This window comes from Malania oleifera, chromosome 4 (assembly GCF_029873635.1).
Source record: "Malania oleifera isolate guangnan ecotype guangnan chromosome 4, ASM2987363v1, whole genome shotgun sequence".
NCBI classification, from domain to species: Eukaryota; Viridiplantae; Streptophyta; class Magnoliopsida; order Santalales; family Ximeniaceae; genus Malania; species Malania oleifera.
In genome coordinates, this window is record NC_080420.1 from 5,603,423 (window position 1) to 5,623,632 (window position 20,210).

Consider the following 20,210-nt stretch of genomic DNA (forward strand, 5'->3'; position numbering starts at 1 on the left):
TTTATTTTTTAATATTTAATTATTTTGAATAAATTTGTATTTAATGAATTTAACAAAAAATTGATGAAAAATTAAATTTTTTTTTTTATCAAACAAAATCTTAAGCAGGAGGGTTCAGAAAATTTAAGGATATGATGATCACTAGGGGTGGCAAAACGAGTTGAAATTCGGTAAATAATTTATGATATGCTTGTTTAAATCGGATTCAGATTTAGTATAAGATGATTTATTTATAAACAGATCAATCCGAACCTGACCACTTTAATAAACGAATTAGATGAGTTTGGATTGGGCATCGGGTAACTTGTTTAATTTGATATATATATATATATATGTATATATATTATATTAAAAAATATTAATTAAAGAAATATACTATTTTCTACATTTTTGTTTTTTTGTTAATATATTACAAAAAAGAGAATGCTACTTAAAAAAAAAAAAATTATATGACTTTATATAAAATATTTTTTAAAATTAGAAAAAAAATAAATTATATTTTTAAATAGATTTTTAATGGATACCTATTTATTAAATGGGTGAATTTAGATTAATATGTTGGTTGCTGTGAACAAGACAATCCAAACTAAATTTCCAACCCGCTAACCCGTTTTGACGCCTCTAAATCAATAACATTATCAACATGAATTTTGCCGAAAATTAAAAAGGGAAACGTAAAAATTCCGGCAGTCTGCTTTTTGCTTTTGTTTTTGTATTTTGTTTTCGTGTATTTGGTTTCTCATTCTTGCGGAGGCTCTTAAAATGGCCTGCCGGTTGCCATGTTCAAACCTCTCCCAACTCAACACCACTGCAACTGTGCTCTCAAAACCCTCCACGCCCCCTCAATGTGATTTCTCTCTCTCTCTCTCTCTCTCTCTCTCTCTCTCTCTCTCTCTCTCTCTCTCTCTTCGAACCTTAAATGAATTACTGTATTTGATCTTCTTCTTCACATAAATTTTCAATTGCAGGAGTAGCAGCTCTGGTAGTGGCCATGGCGAAAAAGCCACCTCCTCTACCCCTGCGACACGCCTTCTGGTTCGGCTGGAAGCTCGTTATCGCCCTTTCGGTTTTTCTCTGCGTTTTGGCTTTTCTCCGATTGCGCTCTCAGTCCGAACCCTCCCTTACCCTCGCTCGCAGATCTCGCTTCTTTCGCCCAAGGAGCTTCGAAGGCCCTCCCAAGATTGCCTTTCTCTTCCTCGCGCGCCAGAACCTCCCTCTTGATTTCATCTGGGGCACCTTCTTCCAGGTTCGGTTCTGTACTGTTTCTTGGGTTTTATGATCATACTCGTCTGGGAAAAATAAGGAATTGAAATTTGAAAAGGTTTGTGAAATGTGGGTGTTTGAGTTTGCAGAATGCTGATGCCGCAAACTTCTCTCTGTATATTCATTCGGTGCCTGGTTTCGTGTTCAACAAGTCGACGTCGAGGTCGCATTTCTTTTATGGTCGCCAGTTGAGCAATAGCATAAAGGTGAAAAATAAAAATAAAAAAATGAAAATTTGAATCTTAAAATCTGTTTGTTCGTTCCCTGTCCACTGGTTTCTGAGAAAATTTAGAAGAAAAAATCATAATTCGAGTTCCATTCTTAATAAATAATGTTTTTTTTTAGTTTCCAGAAACGGGATGAAAATGACACTCCAGCACCAGTTTACTAGGGCTAGTTTTTGTTCATTTTTATTGTTTGTTTTCATTATATTTTCTCAGAAAACAAGCAGGTGTTTGATAAAGATTTGTTTTGATTCAAGCTCAGTCGAGTGTTTCGTTCTGTCATTCTCAGTGATGAACTGAAATTCAAAATTTTTAATTCTATTTGTCCCCCAGCCCAATTTTGATTTAGTAATGTGACCAAGATGTAGATTTATTTCAATTTCCGGTTATATAGCGAGTATTACTCTAGTTGCTGACTTGCTATTGTTCTATGATATTTGGTTTACATGGTGATACGTTGCAGGTGGAATGGGGAGAATCAAGCATGATTGAAGCAGAGAGATTGTTGTTTGAAGCAGCTCTAGATGATCCAGCGAACCAGAGGTTTGTTCTCCTGTCTGACAGGTTGGTGTTCTTCTCCTTGTTCTCGCTATGGTCGCAGTTGGTTAAAGTGCAATATGTTTCTGGAGAACTAACCTAGCACAGCTTGAGGGAAAAATGTTCTGCCTTCCATTTCCTACCTCATGTATTGGTTAATTAGAAATTATTATTATTATGCTTACTTACCAGCTTATATGTCATTGATGGCTGTGTTTGCCACAAGTAGGAAATAATTGATACTTTTGCTGAAAGCAGAAATGAGGTGTCTTTGGGACTTACTCTATGGCTGGTTAAATCTGAGAAAACAGTGTGTTTTTTAATAATGTAGATGCTACATCACCTGCATACTTGTGACACAGAATTTTAAAGAGAGATGAACACATATTTTCACCTTGTTTTCAGGTTGCTTTCTCCAGTATTGCCTGGTTGTTTTGCTCATTTATAAGACATCATGCATTCCTTTGGTCTTTAGAACAGTAGAGCATGTCAAATGGAGGGTTTTTTGGAGTCATCTTTGTGGATTTACTTTTATAGCGCACCAAATGCACTTATTATTGTCATATTTATAGAAATAATATTGTCGATTGTGTTATGGTGGGTTTTTTGCATTTGTTCCTTCTTTGCTTTGACCCATGGCATCTAGTTGAGTTTCTTCATATTATTTTATCATATTTTCTCTAGATTCCTGATTTCCTGCATAGATTGTCAAATTAGTTTGGAGTTCCCAGATTTGATTTTGCAAGCTGGCTCTACAAAATCCATATCCCAAATTTTTGTTGTTGGTTGCATTTTTGCCATTCAACTTTATTTAAGGTCCTGTCTTCTGTTTTATTGGAGGGATCATGTCTTTCCTTTTTTTGACTCCCAGTATGTTTCTGATTTACTTTTCTCTGTTTCTGCAGTTGTGTTCCTCTGTACACCTTTAGCTATGTATACAACCATCTGATGGCTTCTCCACGTAGTTTTGTGGACAGGTAGATGGGGATACTTTATTCTTGAAATGACGAATGCTGATTTAGAGATAATCAATATCAAGAACAAAGTTACTTCAACATTAGTATTTTAGCGCCTGTTTAGTTGTGTGAGTTTTTCATTTCCTATTTTTGAAATAATTAAAAAAAATGCCACCTTTTCCATCATTTACGTGGAGAACATAAAAAACTTGGTGCAATTTTTGTAACTATTTCAAAAAGTGTAAATGAAAAATGAAAACTGTTATTGATTGCAAAACAGGCCTTTGGCATTTCTAGCTTTCAATCTGCATCTACTGATTATTGAAAAATTTGTAGAACTGAAATTATATGGTCTAATGCTTGTTCTAGCTTTATTGATGTGAACGGCGACCGCTACAACCCAAAAATGTCACCTATTATACCAAAGGGAAAATGGCGGAAAGGATCACAGGTTTCTATTTTACCCTTTTATTCACTTTTATCTTAATTTAAGTAAAAAAAAAAAAAAAAAAAAAGAGAAATGCCATCAACTTGGCCAATTATAGAATTGATAAAATGTAATTATTTGAAATGTTTTGGATATATTTGAATCCACCTTTGACAAAATTCATGCATCTAATACGATTTACAATGTATTTCAAGGTAAAGTTTAAGGTGCAAATTGGTACATAATTCATATATGCAGATATATTGTATATATGTATGTATTGATGTGCATAATATAGTCATTGCATGAAAAGTTTGATCACCAGAATGATGGTATTCATATGAAATGATGTCATTTATATGTGAATGAAATCATCTCATAAAATTCTTAAACTAGTTTTTAGTTAATCCTGCATAATTATTTTCTGTGGTTTTTAAAGAATGAACTTGCATGTTAAAAAGCTATATGGAACACAATGCAATGATCTCATTTTCCTTGGACCTCCAAGGACACATAGAGTATCCTGTATTTTGAACACCATTATTCCTCTTTTGATTCTTAATGCTATGATTTTATTAAGTATTGTTGGGTTATCTTAATCATTTAATTTTTAAAATTCAGAGAGCTTCTGTAATTTTATATAACTATATTTGAGCTGAATAGTCTAGGTACGTTGCAAATTTTTTGAATTTTGATGCTGGTCCTGTCAAAATTTCAGAAGCTTGGGTATGTGAACCAGGTCAAGGAAAGAACATGTTTTGTTACTTGGGTGCCTGTTGAGGACATTCCTTGTTTGTGTAATCAAATCAACCACAATCTTCATCAATGTATAAGTTGTTATTGCAGTAATATCTTCTCTAACTTAATTGTAATCTAATGATTTTAGTGGGTCACTTTAGTTCGAAGTGATGCAGAAGTTGTTGTAGATGATGGGATTATTTTTCCAGTCTTCCAGAAGTTTTGCAAGGTTTGTCTCAGTTTGTTGACTGTATTTCAGCAAACATTCAATTTATATTATCTTCAGTCTAATTACCATTGATATATAGTGGAGCTATGTATAAACATAAGCTTTTTTATTGTTGGACATTTTCATTTTATTATGAATATTTTCCTAGCTAATGCTCAAAAATTGCAAAAAATTTATTCCTTCTAACTATTTTTGAAACAATTTATAAATTTTCATGGAGTTGAAAAAGTACGTCCATGAATTCTCATAAATAATTTTTTTATTTAATAAGAAAAACTTTAGTAAGAGAAGAAAGAAAATTTGAGTATAAGAAATCTTCCTAAAATAAATCAAAAACCAAAAAGAAAAGAAAATAAAATACAAATAAGAAAAATAAAGAAAATATAAAGCTATAAAATCCTTCCACTCATGATAAAAATCAAATTCTAGGGATAAGAGAAACCGAAACACCTGAGAAAACATGATGAAAAATTCAATCAATCAAAAAAGACAATCCTATCCCTAATCAATAGAAAAAGAGTGATAATGAAAAACATGAGCATTTCTAGACAAGCCACCCAAAATACAACAGAAAATGCACGTTACCATAATTTGCTTGCATCTTTACACCTCCCAAAACCTCTAAAACGGCAAGAACAAAAAAACCTTCAAAGAACTAGGGGACACCAACACCCTTCGAATAAGCTTAAAAGATTATTCCATAAACTCCTGGCTGTAGAGCAATGAAGAAAGAGATGAGCAAGTGACTGGAGACAAAAGCCTGTAAACATCATCTAATTTCCAATAGGTTGTTGGTGTTAACCCTGTTAAGGCTGGCCATCCACACAAAACCTTAACTTTAGAGGGAATCTTAGGGGCTGTTTAGTATCACTCTCAAAAGTTATGGAAACAAAAACCATGAATGAAATTGAAAACAAAAAACTGCATAATTAAAAACTGGCAACCTATTTGGTTAAATATTTGTTACAAAAAGCCTTAATTGAGCTCATATTCATATTTTTCCTTGAATCAAAGAAAATTTGAAAATTATGATTAAAATAATGAAAATGGAAAAAATACAAATAAGAAAATATTATAACAAAAAATACAAGTAAATTATGATTATTTTACTTAATAATTATATTTTTAAACTCACTTTTTAGTGCTCCTAGTACAGTCCTATTGTACATGACAACTGAAAAATAGTAAAAAAATGTTTAAATGACATTTTTTTTTTCAAAATTTTAAAAAATTATGGATATTTTTAAAATTATATTTTAAATTATTGTGATCATTTTATTTTAATCTTAATTAAAAATTGTGTATAGATGAATGATTTAATAATTCACAATAGCGAACTGGGTAGATACTGCGGTACTGTGTTCACCACAATAAAAAATCATAGATTTGCTGGCTAAATTTGACAAGAGAAACAAAAACTAGCAACATAAGTAATAAATGTCCTTGTCATCATTTGTTTCTGCATTTTATTGTAATGAAGACAAAAATTAGAAATGATACCAAAGAACCCCTTATCTTTCCTATGTTTTAGTAAGAGGAAAAGAATGAGAAGAATAAGTCAGATAAGAATAAACGGATATGCAAACGAACCCACCAGAGGCATCCAAATTCCAGACTGACCTCCCCTTGATAGGAATGATGTAATCCAACAACACATGCAAAGAAAGCTACTTACTGTTCCTATCATTAAGATTCATTTGAGAAAGTATATCTTAAGAAACACAATTTCCATAAATAATAAAAAGCTGCTGGACTGAGTTTCTATTGTTGCACCAAAAAATAATAGCTAATAGTGATAATGCTGCTCTCATCTCTTTAAGTACAGCTGCCCAAGTGTCATTTCAAATGTGACTTGACGCACCGCCCAGGTCCTTGCCATGCAGGTCAAATGCTGCCACACTTGGCCAACAAAAATGAAGAAATAGGTGCATCATGATGCAAGGTAAGGCAAAAAAGAAAAGGGAAAGCAACATTAAAAAAAATGCTCTCCTAGCCAATGATCCTTCCAAAAATAAACCCAGCAGCCATCTCCCACTTTATACTTAGTTGTGGAAAAGAAAAGAGGAGAAAGCAGAGAAATGAATTTTTTCATGAGCTTCTGTACTTAATTCTAGCTCCAATATTAGCATCCTACCCAATCAGTTGCCAGCTAAAATTTACTCTTGATTGCTTTATTCCAAAGGAAGTAGTTTCCAAAATGAAATTCCATAACCACTTACACATGAGGGCAGACTTATGAGATCTAAGCCCCACTCATTCTTAGACTCCTCTCACAAGGAGATCTCTTCTTCCATCCACACTTGAATAAAGAAAGTCCTTCATAAACTGCAAGATGCTTTGATTAAACAAGAATAATAATGATGGGGAAACTGAAGAAAGTTAGGCTTGGATTAAAGTAATATGGCCACCTAAAAGAGCACCCCTCTTGCCATGAAGATTTGGGGTGTACAAAAATTACCCAAAAACCAAAAACCAGACCGAAACTGAACCGTTTCACATTTCGGTTCAGTTTTTTAGTTACGGTTTTCAGTTTTGGTTTATTTTTTAAAATTAAACCGAACTGAAAAAACCTAAAATTGAAATATAAATGTATTATTTAAATTTTAAATAATATATTTTCAGTCAGTTATTTAGTATTTCTTTATAATTCTGAAAATATGTATTGGACCAGTTTATGAGTTTCTTCTATGCTTAAATTACAAAGATCAAATTCAACTAATATTTTTTAAATGGGGATATAATCATTTTATAAATGTGGATGAGGGATGCTTCTTTCTCCTGAAATGATGTGGGACAATTTGTTTCGTGCCCATCCCACTTTTCTTCACAAGGCAGTGCACTCCGTCACTCTGCATTCCCCTCTATTTGTCCCACATTGGTTGCAGAAAGAACTTAAGAGACATCTTCCCCTTATAAAAGGACAGCTTGGGCCTAATTGATCTCAACCTCATGGGCTTGGGCTGTAATATGCTACTGCTGCACCAGCTTCCTCTAAAGGAGCAGCTTGAATTCACCTGTGGCCCAACATTATTGAGGTCAATTAAAACAAAAAAAATTGTTAACTGATAAAAAAAACAGAATCAAACTGATAAACCAGTGGTTACAGTTTTGAGTGAACTGCAGTTAGTGGTTTGGTTTTGGTTTTAAGTTGTTTAAAACTGAGAATTTTGGTTCACTTGTCAGTTTAGGACATTGAACTATTTAGAACTGATTACACCTCTAAGATGCTTAGAAACCTTGGTAACCATTGGATATCAAACTGGAAAGAGTGAGGATTTCTGCCTGAAGGAACTCATAGATAAGTCAGGCCAACTGTAAAATCCCACAGCCCACAAGACTGGCCAAACTAGGATTCTTTTTAAGATTTAGATTTTTAGCAGCCTCACTCAAATTAATCTTTCACACCGATGCTAACTTAAAAAACAATTGGATGACAATAATATTACAAAAGACTGATAATCAGACACAAAAAATGTTATTGTGAACTAAGTACAAATGTGAAGCAACCGCAGCATCTCTCCCAACTTTAACAATCCATAATCCAACCTCTTCATGTCAAACCAAAAACTTTCCAATCTAAAACTCTATCCAAAAAACTCCAAACTCACCCTATTATAGGCCTTCTTAAAACCCAGTTTAAACTGTAAACATTTCTTCTTGTTCAAACATGTTCAACAACCTCATTAGCTACAAGGACATCCAACATATGCCTCCCCCCAATGAAATAATACTGGGAGCTAGAAATAGTATCAGTTAAAACCTCCCTTAACCTATGAGCATGGATCTTTGCAATAATTTATACACACTCGTGGCTGAATGAATAAATCTTAAAATCATTGATATACTTCCCATGGCTAGATTGCTTCTACGATTGTAAACTTCTCATTTTTACTAAATAATATCTCTTACGTGATTTTGCACACATCCTGCAAATATCTAATGCCTTTTTATGTACAGCATGGTTGTCTTTTGCTGGTCATTGGAAAAATAAATGTAATTTGATGTGATAAGTTTTCCAAGCAATGTAGTTTGTTTGAATTAACTTAAATTGTTTTAATGCTTCTTTATTGGCAGCGACGGCCACCAATAGATCATAGTAAGGGAATTCTGAATATTGTAAGTGAGCTCTAAGCCCTGGTTTCTATATTAAAATTATAAACTCTCCCTTTTACATTGTGTGCGTGCGCGTGTGTAAATGTCTGTATTATCTTCGTGTAAGTTATATTTAATTCTCTCCTAGCATAACTGTGCAGTAGTTTATCCATCTTTATGCTTGAGGTTATAAAGAAGCATACTCCGCTAATTTGAGCTTGAAAATTAGAATATTTATAGAAGTTTTTGTTTTGATTATTTAAAGGTGAACCCGTGATTTCTCTGCCTGGATTCTTGTCTCTGGAGCTCAAACTTTATTGTTATACATTTGAAGTTGGGTCTTGATCTAATCTGTTCAATTTGTTTGTTTGGGCATGAGATTTTATATGAACAATTGGCAGTTTTCTTCAAAATTTTTTTGATAGGAACTGAGCAAAAAATTCTCTGAGGGGTACAGTTTCTTAGGAACCCTGTTGAAACTGGTTCAAATTTGTCTGAATGATGCGTGGGTGTAAATGGGGCAAATCTGTCCAGGTTCTCACTCTGATTGGCCTGAATTTGATTGCACTGGCCTGTGGCCATATGTGGAGATTAAAGTTTTGTTTTGGCATGCAACTTGATGCAGGACGAGTGGAGGAAGTTTGAGAAATTGATTTAGGGTAGGGTTTGTGGAAGAAATTGGGGAATAGATAAAATTAGGCTAGAAAAATAAGAATTCAAATTTAAATTGGAGGCTGTTAATAAGAGGAACATATATAGGAGAGTATAAAACTATTAGCATCACATTAATAGGTTTTGGGAATCATCCTAGGAGAAGAAAGTCTCTCACTTTCTAGGGTTTAAAATTTTGTAATAAACAGAACAATTCTTCTTTAGTTATCCAGACAACTTGGTACAGAAATTATATGTGCGGTACACTTGGTTGCTTAACCCTAACTATAATCAATCTTGTGTATTGAAACTCAACTAATCTTGGCCATCCAAAAGGAACTAGATAAAATATATATTAAAATAGAGAAATAACTGAAAATAAAGGCCCAAAAAATACTCTTGACCCAGGGCATATAGTGGAACAAAAATAATGCAGAAGTACCCTTGTGAACTGTACTGCTACAAAATTTGTACACAGTACTTGCACTAAAGGGGTACTGCTTCAGTGTTCATGGACAATGCTTGGCTAAAGTACTTGGAGTATTACTTGAGCAGCATTCAATACGACTCTTAAGTCAATTCTCTGCCATTACCTCCACAAACCAAATCTTTTGGTTGACAAATTTGCTCCTTTTTGCCTTTTTCCGTGATTGCATCAGAACTGTTAGCAAGTCTGAGAGGGGCAGATGGATAGCTTGAAAACTGCTGGTTGTAGTCTTCTAGGTAGACATAATGTGATGAACTTTAGATGACTTTACCCTGTCTCAACTCAGCCTGATTGCAAATGCCTGTAAATGTGATGGAAATTTCTAAGATACGTAACTGCATTGAAAGCATGCCCAGATTGAAAGGAATATGAGTTTTTATTTTTTGACTGTTTCATCTCCTTAAATAAATCTTTGGGGCCTTCTATTGCGCTTTTGTCCCTCATATTGGAAGTTATTGACCTAGGTCACCATGGATGTAAAATTTATAAATGGGAAGTACCTTTTTTTTATTTTTTATTTTATTTTTGTGGAAGTACAAGAGGATTTATTAGGAGAAAGTAGAATAGTTTACAACAGGTGAATAATGCATCCTCCAAAGGAAAACACTATGAAGCAATGGCAACCGCAGCAAAACTATTAAAACATAAAGCTGTCCAGTCCTCTGAATATCAGCCAGTGAGCTCTCTGTCCCCAAAAATTGAAGACCACCACAGGGCGAAGTAAATGACCCTGCCCCTAAGTAAGGGCAAGGTTAACAATGATCTTTGAAAACTCTTCCATTCCTCATCATCCAAATACTAAAATAATCAGTAAAGTATATCTTCAAAGAATCTTCTGTTCCCCAAAGGCCCCTAAAACGAATCAATAATTGCCTCCAAGGTTATGTTAATGGCCATTCTTATGCTTCCTCGAACTGTCTCAAACGGAGGGTATTATAGAACTCATCTGGTTGTACATGGCTTAAATGTAAATATTGTGGGATTTTGGTGTAAACCATATTTTAAGGACATTAAGGTTCTTGTGCAGGATTTATGCATGCAGGCTTCTATTAAAGAGTTGATAGTATTAATACACTTTTGTTTGCTGTTGGATGGGATTAGAGGGGAGGGGGGGAGGGAAGAATCTCTTGGTGTTCATTCCTGGAGGTGTAAATGGTATTGGATGGCGAAGCTTTGCGAATGTGTTCTATGAATTTGTGAAGGAGTTTCATTCCAATCTTGAAGAAGCAAATGCTGCATGCTCGTCAGCTTCCAGATCAAGGAGGCAGGTGGTTTCCGAAGGGAAGGTAGGTGAAGGCTGTGTAAGCAATACAAAATCAGAAAAAGTATGTTTTCAATGTGTGGGAGATTTGCATTTGAAGGAATCTGGAGCGACGACTCTAGATACTTGTCTGGAGGAGAATATCGATGAGGAGGTGGTCCACAGGTCTCCCGTAGTCACTCAAGTGTCGAAGAGGCGGCTAGAGCTGCAATTGGGGAAGATGAGATGCTGGTTCTCATTTTGAACTCGGGCCAGGTATGTAAGAAAGGTGGGGGGTTCCTTTTTAGCAAATTTGGGCCATTTAATAGAACAGGCCCAATGTTTAAATAATAAAGCTATGGGCCTCTCTTTGGTTTCTATAAGAGGGATCATCCCAACAGGAGAATACTCAGTTGTGTCTTGCCTCTAAGGAGGTCCATTGGAAGGTTATGGAAGTCCAGGCCCCTTCAATGCCTGATCCTATGATCGATTTGGTCCATTTCTCTGGCCAATCGCAGAAGTCAGATAAGCGGGAGGTGGATATACAGCGAGTGAACAAATTCCAAACTTCCTTTTCAGTTATTCAAGACAAACAAAAAGGGATTCTGCATTCAAAGTGTCATCAGGATCATTTTAGCATGGTTTTGAGAATAGGTCGGGAAGTAATTGTTGATCATAACGAAAGCATCAGATCGGTGGTTGATTTGGGTTTCGTAGAGGGTTTAGAGGCTTGTATATCCAGGAGAAATAGAAAAATAGAGGATGGATAGGGTACAAAGTCTGATGTTTCAGGTTTTAATTCTGAAAAATCAAAGGGACCTAGGTTTACACTTGTTGGGAGGCTGCTCCAATGGGTGCAAAAATGAAGAAATTATATGATGAGAAGAGAGCAATCCGGTGAGATTTGGCCAGAGTATGAGGTGAGATTCTGCAGTGACGTTGAGTATCGTGGGGAAGGATATAGGAAGTAAAGGAGTTTGCAAAGGATAGGAGGTTAAGAAATGGGGAGATTTTTCAGAAAATAATAATGACGACATAGGTGAGTTTGATCATGATGGGAGTTTGCTATTGGATGAAATTAGAGAACAATATGGTTATGTTTCTGGTTCCTGTGATAATCTTGGGGACCTATCATATGTTCATCCAGCTCCGCGATTGAAGAGGGTTTCTGTTTTTGAAAACAATGGATTGGGTAATAAAATACAGTGCAATGATGGAATATTACCTACACCAGGGAGGTGATTTCTAGGAAGGATTGAGAAGCCCAAGAGATAGTTGATAAATTGGATTTAAATATTGGTGATGCTGTAGGAATGGAAGTGTGATTTGTTGGGGTTAAGTACGAAGCGAAGAAGGGGCAGAGGGAGCTAGCAAATCTTAAGAGCTCGGAAAATTACTATGTAAAGGGAATGAAGAGGGGTTTTCTTGGTTAATTGTTCTTTTTTGCTTTTTTGCTGTATTTTTTTATTTTTATTTTTATTTTTATTGTTTTTCTTTTTTATTTCTCTTTTGCATTTTCTGTTTCAATTTTTTTGGGTGGATTTCTTGTCCCCTTAAATTGTAACTTCTCTTTCTTAATCTAATATACTTTCTTTTATTATAAAATTAAAACACTTTTGTTTTCTATTATTATTATTATTATTATTATTATTATTATTATTATTATTATTATTATTATTGTTTAAGATTCAAGCCTAGTTTCTTTAGTTTGAATGTATGTGAGACATGCAATGTCGCTAGCAAATTGGTTTTTTTTTTCTGTGGATTGAGAGATTTCTATAAGAATAAGCTTACCTATGTTTGGGAGGTTGGATTTCAAGCCTTAGATTTGGATTAGTTTGAATTTGAACAAAATGCAATACAAAATTGTATTGAATTTCATCCAAATCCACACAAATTCAAATCCAAGGCTTGAAATCCATGTTCCCAAACACTTGTGTATTTTCTTCCATGTTGTCCTAATAACTTTTGGAGCTTATCAGATTTCAGGAAACGAGGATGACTCAAAATCCAAAATGCTGATAATGACTTCCTTTTGCCTAATTTTTTTTTTAAAATAAAATAAAATTTGGGCATTGTTTCTGCAAATTACTTCAAGCTTTAATTTTGTTCCAAATTTTATTTTGCTGATAGGTGTCCATGCCTCTGCCAATACTACAAGGCAAGGGGTGGCACAAGCATTGAACATTTGGTCTTGAAACAGAGATAATTTGGAAAAAAATAAAAATAAAAAACAAGAAACAATAGGGATGAATGGCAGCCCTAGTGCATTGAACTATATTTTTTCTTTGTTAATTGAATTGTATTGTAATAATCTTATCCATGTAACTGCATTCGGAGAAGACAAAAAATATTACTGAATGATATATGCAACATGGTGGAAAAACTGGAAAAAAGGGCATTGCACATGTTTGGAAATAATTGAGATTTTCTGGCATAACACCTTAATGTAGGTAAAAGCTTTGAACTGCCCATCATATAATGTATGTAATTTGACGAGCACCTGTACTACATCCGTACTTTTTTCTACCTCCAGGTTTTTGTTGTTTTTATACACCAGAGGGACATTCTGCCCTGCTTATTTTCTTCATATACTTTAAAGACTTTTGACTTTTCCTAGAAGAAACATTCATATAATGGTACAAGTATGTTTTCGAAAAAAGGCACAAGAAGAAAGAGGCTAAATATCTTGATGACTAGTTCTACATAGCGAAGGAAGTAAATTCTACCAAGAGCTTGATTGTTTTACCACTATCTTGGGGATTTGTTCTGTGTCATCCATTAATTGCTGTCAAATCAAGTCAATGAAAATCACTTTTCTTAATGGTCTTGACATCAAATGCAGGAACTTCAAAAGCAGCACAACTGCATCCCAGATGAACACTATGTGCAGACATTACTTTCGGTATGCAATGAATTAAATTAAAAAAAAAAATCCTGTGGATTTTTAGCAGTTTGCCTTCACCATAGATATTTTATGATCTCTCCCTTTTAAAAATTAATGTTGACCTTAGTTGCTTCAATGGCTTTTTTTGGATTGATTGTTATTACTGTCATAAGTTCTGGTTGAGGATCACAATATTTTCTGTTTTTAGCCATATTTCTTTATTCTTTATGGTTAGATGAGTGGGCTTGAAGGTGAACTTGAACGAAGAACGTTGACCTATACAGTGTGGAATGAGTCTGCCCCAAACATGGAAGGGAAGGGTTGGCATCCTGTTACATTTAACTATGCTAATGCGAACCCTAAACAAATCAAAGAAATAAAGGTGCGACTGTTTTTACCTTTTGGTTAGGTTACATGGGACATTATGAGTAGGACAATCAGCATGTTGTGTGATTATATTATTTTACATGAATATAGAAATTAATCATTTAATTTACTTGTCTATTTTAATTGCTGAAGCCTCATTCTCTTTGATTCCACCATTTTGCCATCATCTTGTTGTGTGCATATATTATGTGATCTATGTGGTTGGCTCAACTAAGCCTTTTAGTTGTAGATGATTTAGTTGTACAGTGGGTTGCTGGTAATGCAAAATGCAGTGCTAGTTCCAGTCCTAATCCATCATGTTTACAGTAGAGATGCAAATATATCAATCAGTGGTTGAAAAGTATCCTTTACCTGCTAACCAAGCAAAGTGCCACTCTTTCTATAACCGTTATGGCATGTTTGGTATGTAGGAATGGAATGGAACGCGCGCCCGGGTGGGGGTTAGTGGAGTCGGTGTTTTATCATCATCTCTCAATTCAATTTTTCCCTTCATTCCTTTCCTACTCCATTACATTCCGCAAACCAAACATGACATTAGTTTATATTTTTAAGGCTTACTATGGTTCCTTTTCTATTAGTCACTATTCTAATATTTTTGTTATATTTTACTGTTGCCTGCAACGGCTTTCTGGTTAGTTCTTGCAACTTTTTATTTTCTTTATGTTGGCTTGGGGGATCATGGAAATTGCAGCTCAGATTTCTACTTTGTGAGTTTTCACCGGCATTGTCCATTTTACAGGATATCAACCATGTATACTATAAGAATGAGTTCCGGACAGAATGGTGTCGTGCAGGTTCTGCATCTGTTCCCTGTTTCTTATTTGCAAGGAAGTTCTCAAAGGGGGCTGCCATGCGCCTCTTGAGCCAAGGAGTGGCTGGTCCATTTAATGCCTCTGCGTTGTTAGATGCTCCCTTGTGATATCCTGCAACTCACGTTAACCATCAGGTCTAACCGTCAGTTAGCCAACTCTTTGATATGATTTAGGCAGCAAATAGAACGCATACATGACAGATTTTGATTTCGCCGCCAAATATCCGCAACATTGTGTGTTCTACTTGGATAGAAGGATAAGTAAAGGATCAGAGATATTGTAAAATGTTGAATTCCATCTATTTATATAGCCCTCCTAAATTTATAAAGCATTCTTGATTTGATTCTGTCATCTTATGGTGCTATGCTGCTCATTATTTGCATGATTTGGGAATGTTATAAAAGTTAGATTGTGTGATTTTTTATTTTTTTGGGGGTTTTATGTTTGTGATTTACTTCACTTCTTTTTAGCTTGTGATGGTCCTTGAAACATATGGCCACCAGATTAAAAAACTAGATACCACAATTGTTAGTTTTTATTTGTTCATTTATTTATCTCTTCATTTCTTATGTATGTATCTATCTTTCCATACCCACAATGGCCCTTGGCCGCACAGCAATCAGAGAATTCAATACCCTTTATTTTTTGGTCCTTCTCATATTTTTAATTGATTTTTGTTCTTTTGGCTTTTCATCAGCCTATAAATTAGTTTAGGACTAAGGACTTTTCATATTTTTAATCGATTTTTGTTCTTTTGGCCTTTTCATCGTCCTATAAATTAGTTTAGGACTAAGGTGCAATAATTTGTGGGGCTAACATTTTTTTTAAGCATGAAGTTAATAATTTGTAATGGGGATTTTAGAATCTAAGAAATAAGACCACCTCAAAATTCTGAATTTTGATTTTAAATCTATAAGTAAATAAATAATTTGCAGAGGCATATTTTTAAAATTAAAAAAATCAGTTAAAAAATGAACACTCTTAACAGAAAATTTTCTTCTTAATAGTAGAAATTAGTAATAGATGCGTTCAAAAGAGGGCCATCGTATTCAGGCTCTTGGGGGCAAATATCATGTGGATGGATTTCTCTCATCTTTAAATTTGGCAAGGTGCTGCACAATCCAACCCTGTATTAGATTCAACATCAAGGCACTCACAAGGAACTGTGATGTCCTGGGGGAACAAATCAAAGTCAATTATTTTTTTTAATCAAATTTTAACCAAACCTGCCTAAAAACAATTTACAAACCAACCGAAAATTTCTCAAATCTACATTAGATTAAAAGCAACAGCCAGATGAATCAATGAATGAATACACAAATAAATAAATAAACTGCCCCAGTACAGGTGACAAGATATTCAGATCCTAGATTCCTAATGGCTCAACCGTTACAAGCATTGGTCCCCCAAGAAACCTACACCTTCAGGAGCAACACCAACTTAGAACTGGTTGATGACACTTTCTACATACCATCATGGTGATACTTCTTTCAATTCTATAACAATGCGCTAGATTTGATTTGGGTCTTTCCACCCTCTCTCGCGAGCTCTGAGTTCCCACATTGCAGTAAACTTTTTCTGAACTTCTAATGCAGCTTCAACCTTTTCCCTCGTCTCTTCACAGGTCTCCATTCCTGAATTGCACTTGTCTGCCTCTTTTTGATACTGTGAAGTCATTTTTTTAGCCTCGAGCAATGCAATGTCAGCCCGCTGATGCTTTTCCAGAGCTTCAGCTTCCTTTAGCTTCAGTTCCTCCGATAGCAGGTCTGTAAAACTCCTCTCCATTTCTTCGCTCACTTCAGGATCATGCTTCATACAATCTGTAGAAAATATCAAAAAAGAAGATAAAATAAACAGAAGCAACATCAGACTTATGGTGTGTGCCAATCTGACACAAAATATGGAAAACAAGTTCACTTGAAAAAACCAGCTGAAAAAGGCCAACCAAAAGGGGGGAAAAAAAAAATCTATCTCAGAGCCAAACATTGTCATAGTAAAATGGATTGAATGCAGATCTTCAGGTGCTCGTTTTGTCAATAAGCACAATTACACCATCATTGCACATGGGTTGGTCTAGATGCCAAACTTCTACAATTAATTATACCAAGTGTAAGAAAAATGATTTTTATGTGTATATGAACACAGTATTAAGATGAGTAGGATGCCAACTTTTCCGCATACATGTTATTTGTAACATGAAAGTGGTTAAAGAGGGTTATGTGCATGTGGCAGTGCAGCCGTGCAGATTCTTTGAGTAATTGGGACCTAAGATTTGGTATACAGTGGTAGCAAACTACTGAAACAAATTTTGCTACTGTTTCCTGAGTCTTGATTCATTTGCCTTCCATTTTCCACTTGCTTCTTCATTTAGGCTTTCGGGCCAAACATGCAGACATGCAGATTTCAAAAGACAGAAATAGTCATAAATTGGACAGGTTACAGTTGGTAAATTCAAAAGTGACCTATAGCTTGAACCACATCAGAACCATACCTCGTTAAATAAATTGCTTCATTCATTATAATTGGAGGGCAGGGAACATCTGCTAACCCACTTCTTTTACCATTTACAAAGCACTCCAAAGTACCTCAATGTGTCAAGATTCACTGGTGTAGCATCGATGAAATTAAATTTATTTATGGTTGAAAAATGTCAAAGCTAATTACCACAGCTGCATATATTACAAAGAATGAATGTAGATTCCAATTCTACTATAAAAAGGGCAACCCGGTGCATGTGTATGGCAAAGCCACATGCAGTGCTGACCTAAACAATTTCTGCATGCCCCAACAATAGTGAAATATAGCTAAGTTGCAACTGTACAGTGTATAATATCAAAAGAAGAACATACTATGCAATAGAATCTTGTTAACCAGTGATATTGTTCCACCTTGCTTACTGCTCAGATTGAATCAAGTTCTATTTGAAGAGCGGTCTTATAAATTACCTACAATTTCCTCTATTGCAAAGTTCAAAGCAGAAAAATAAAAATTTCCATCACCACTTCTTAATGGTAGGGTCCATTCCTGGGTTCAACGATAAAGTCTCAGGCTGTCAATGCTAGTGAACTGGTTCTAGTCACGAGAGCAGTTACTTCATGCAGAATGTTGGAGGTTAGGCTGTATTTGAACCACCAGTCCCAGGAGTTGACTTGGCAGGGCTGTAGGTGGCTAATGGTCATTTCTTTTATTAGTCCGATCTTGAGTTCTTTCTGGCACGGTACCATCCACATGCATTTATTTTTTTCTCTGTATAAATTCATGCACAATGCTGTGATTATGTGCTAAGTTGCTAACAAATATATGTGAAATAAGTTCTTGAAAGTTTATATGATGTAGAACACTCCTCAATTAGAATTTCAAGTGCTGAAGTTGTGAAGAACTCAGCATGTGTTGCTCTTGCAGCATGCTGGACACTTGGTATGGTCAAGTTAAAAGGTTTTGTTAGTCTCGCAGCAGGCTGGACAATTGGCATGGTCAAGTTAAAAGGTTTTGTTAGACACCTTTTATTAGATTGAGAACAATGCCTACATGATCTTTCTTGAAACAATAAGTGCATCATGCAGTAAAGTATTGCTTAGATAGCCAACTTATAGTATCTAAAAGACAAGCTATTAGTTGCAATCTGAAGGTACTATTAACGACAAATCTAACTCTTTTGTTTATCCATTTATTTATTTTTTGGGGATGGGTTCAATAATCCTCTCTTATAATGCAAGTGGGCCATACTGCATTGATGCTAATTAATTAAAATAAAAAAGCAAGCTCCTTAACAGTCTTAAATAAAGAAAAAAAAATGGTTTCCAGCTAGGTATATATTTACCTCAGTAGCCGGTATATTAATCAGTGATTTGAGTGCTTTACTGTGCATGCATATGTATGCATGCTACATTTGACAGAAGATAATGAACACATTTCTGGTCAACTACACCAAATGAACACTTTTCTCTGCCTATTCTACAAGGTTTCATAGATGAAACTAACCTGTAAATGAATTGTTGCTCAAACCTGCAGAAGAAATTACAACCAAGTCAAGGAATGGGCATTGGAAAGCAGCTTAAAAGAACATGATAAAGCATAGCAAGAGAGCAGTCTCAACTTAAATACACAATCACAGCACCAATGCACAATCTTTGCAAGTTGCAACAGGCTTACTAGTGGTTTGGACCAAGAAACTCTTCTGAAAATAGTAACCCGAAAAAGAAATTGAACATAGATAGTTTGCAGCAATGTACTTCTTATCCAAATGAATCCATATTAGATCTGGTACTTATTTCAGATAAATGCACCAAACATTCTTGTGAATGTGACCCACAATTCTTTTTCAGTTATCTCAATTATCATTTATTTCAACTGATATAGATTTTTGGTGCAGTTAAGAAAAATAAATAAGTAAATAAATTAATAAAAAACAAGATGAAGTTCTCATTGCAGATACAATCATACAAATCCTCTATTTGATTTATGTTGTGTATGATTTTGAACTTGAATGAATTTGGATAAAAAATCATAAAACATTCACATAATTTCAAATTTACAGTCCCAAATGCATATCCCCAAAGGCTAAGTTGCAGAATTTATTAAATGGCAATACTTAAGCCAGCCACTGGAAAAAAAAAAAAAAAAAATCTCCCAGAGAGACAGTCACACAGAGATGCTGCATATTGTGGAATTAATCATAAATTTGCCAAAAAAAAATTTGTGAAAACTAGCAATTGTACCAATCACAATACTGATGAAAAATAATTAAATATAAGCAAATATCATGCAATATAACATGGGTTCTAGAAGAAAGGTCCATGCCACCAGAAAACAAGCAAAGCACATAAAGAAAAGAGATCAAAACTGCATAACACCAGATCAATGGATCAAAAACCCAGATAAATAAAAAAACCATTAAAAAAAAAAGCGATACAATATGGGCTTTGAAAATTAAGCAAAGACAGAACGAGAAACTAAATCATTCAATGTGTGTGTGTGCCAGAGAGATCTATAGTTGAAGGAGGGAAGGGTAGGAGAAGTACCGAGGGGAATGGAGAGAAGAGGGTCCTGAGAAGAGCAATCGCAAATGCAAGGAGGGCAGTAGGAGGAGGCGCGGCGAAGGGTGGGCAAGACTTCGGCCAGGTGCCAGTACAGGGAAGGGCCCACGATGTAACCTGCGATGCACAGCCCCATCATTCCCATCCCCACCTTCAACATTCCCTGCCGGTACCTCCCTCCTCCCTTCCCCTGTTGATACATCTCTCTCTCTTTCTCTGTCTGTGCGGTGATGAAGATCTCGAC

At 35.0% G+C, this 20,210-nt stretch overlaps 2 protein-coding genes across 3 annotated transcripts; one reads left to right on the top strand and one right to left on the bottom strand.

The window, feature by feature from the left end:
• Positions 1 to 652: 652 nt before the first annotated feature.
• On the top strand, positions 653 to 15,281 carry LOC131153600 (glycosyltransferase BC10). 2 transcript variants are annotated; one of them, XM_058106014.1, is made up of 12 exons: positions 653 to 847; positions 969 to 1,246; positions 1,353 to 1,469; positions 1,951 to 2,051; positions 2,930 to 3,001; positions 3,350 to 3,431; positions 4,126 to 4,234; positions 4,307 to 4,374; positions 8,449 to 8,490; positions 13,690 to 13,749; positions 13,967 to 14,113; positions 14,858 to 15,281. In XM_058106014.1, the coding sequence occupies exons 2-12, from the start codon at positions 992 to 994 to the stop codon at positions 15,035 to 15,037; spliced, it is 1,233 nt and encodes a 410-aa protein (XP_057961997.1). In that variant the 5' UTR covers positions 653 to 847; positions 969 to 991; the 3' UTR covers positions 15,038 to 15,281. The 2 variants fall into 2 exon arrangements, with proteins under 2 accessions (XP_057961997.1, XP_057961998.1); XM_058106015.1 differs by lacking the exon at positions 4,126 to 4,234 and having other exon boundaries at positions 4,294 to 4,374.
• An 820-nt stretch (positions 15,282 to 16,101) lies between these two features.
• Positions 16,102 to 20,210, bottom strand: LOC131154222 (uncharacterized). Its single transcript, XM_058106857.1, has 3 exons — positions 19,952 to 20,210; positions 18,912 to 18,935; positions 16,102 to 16,750 (listed from the first exon to the last, which is right to left on the bottom strand). Exons 1-3 carry the CDS (start codon positions 20,166 to 20,168, stop codon positions 16,440 to 16,442), a joined length of 552 nt encoding a protein of 183 aa, XP_057962840.1. The 5' UTR covers positions 20,169 to 20,210; the 3' UTR covers positions 16,102 to 16,439.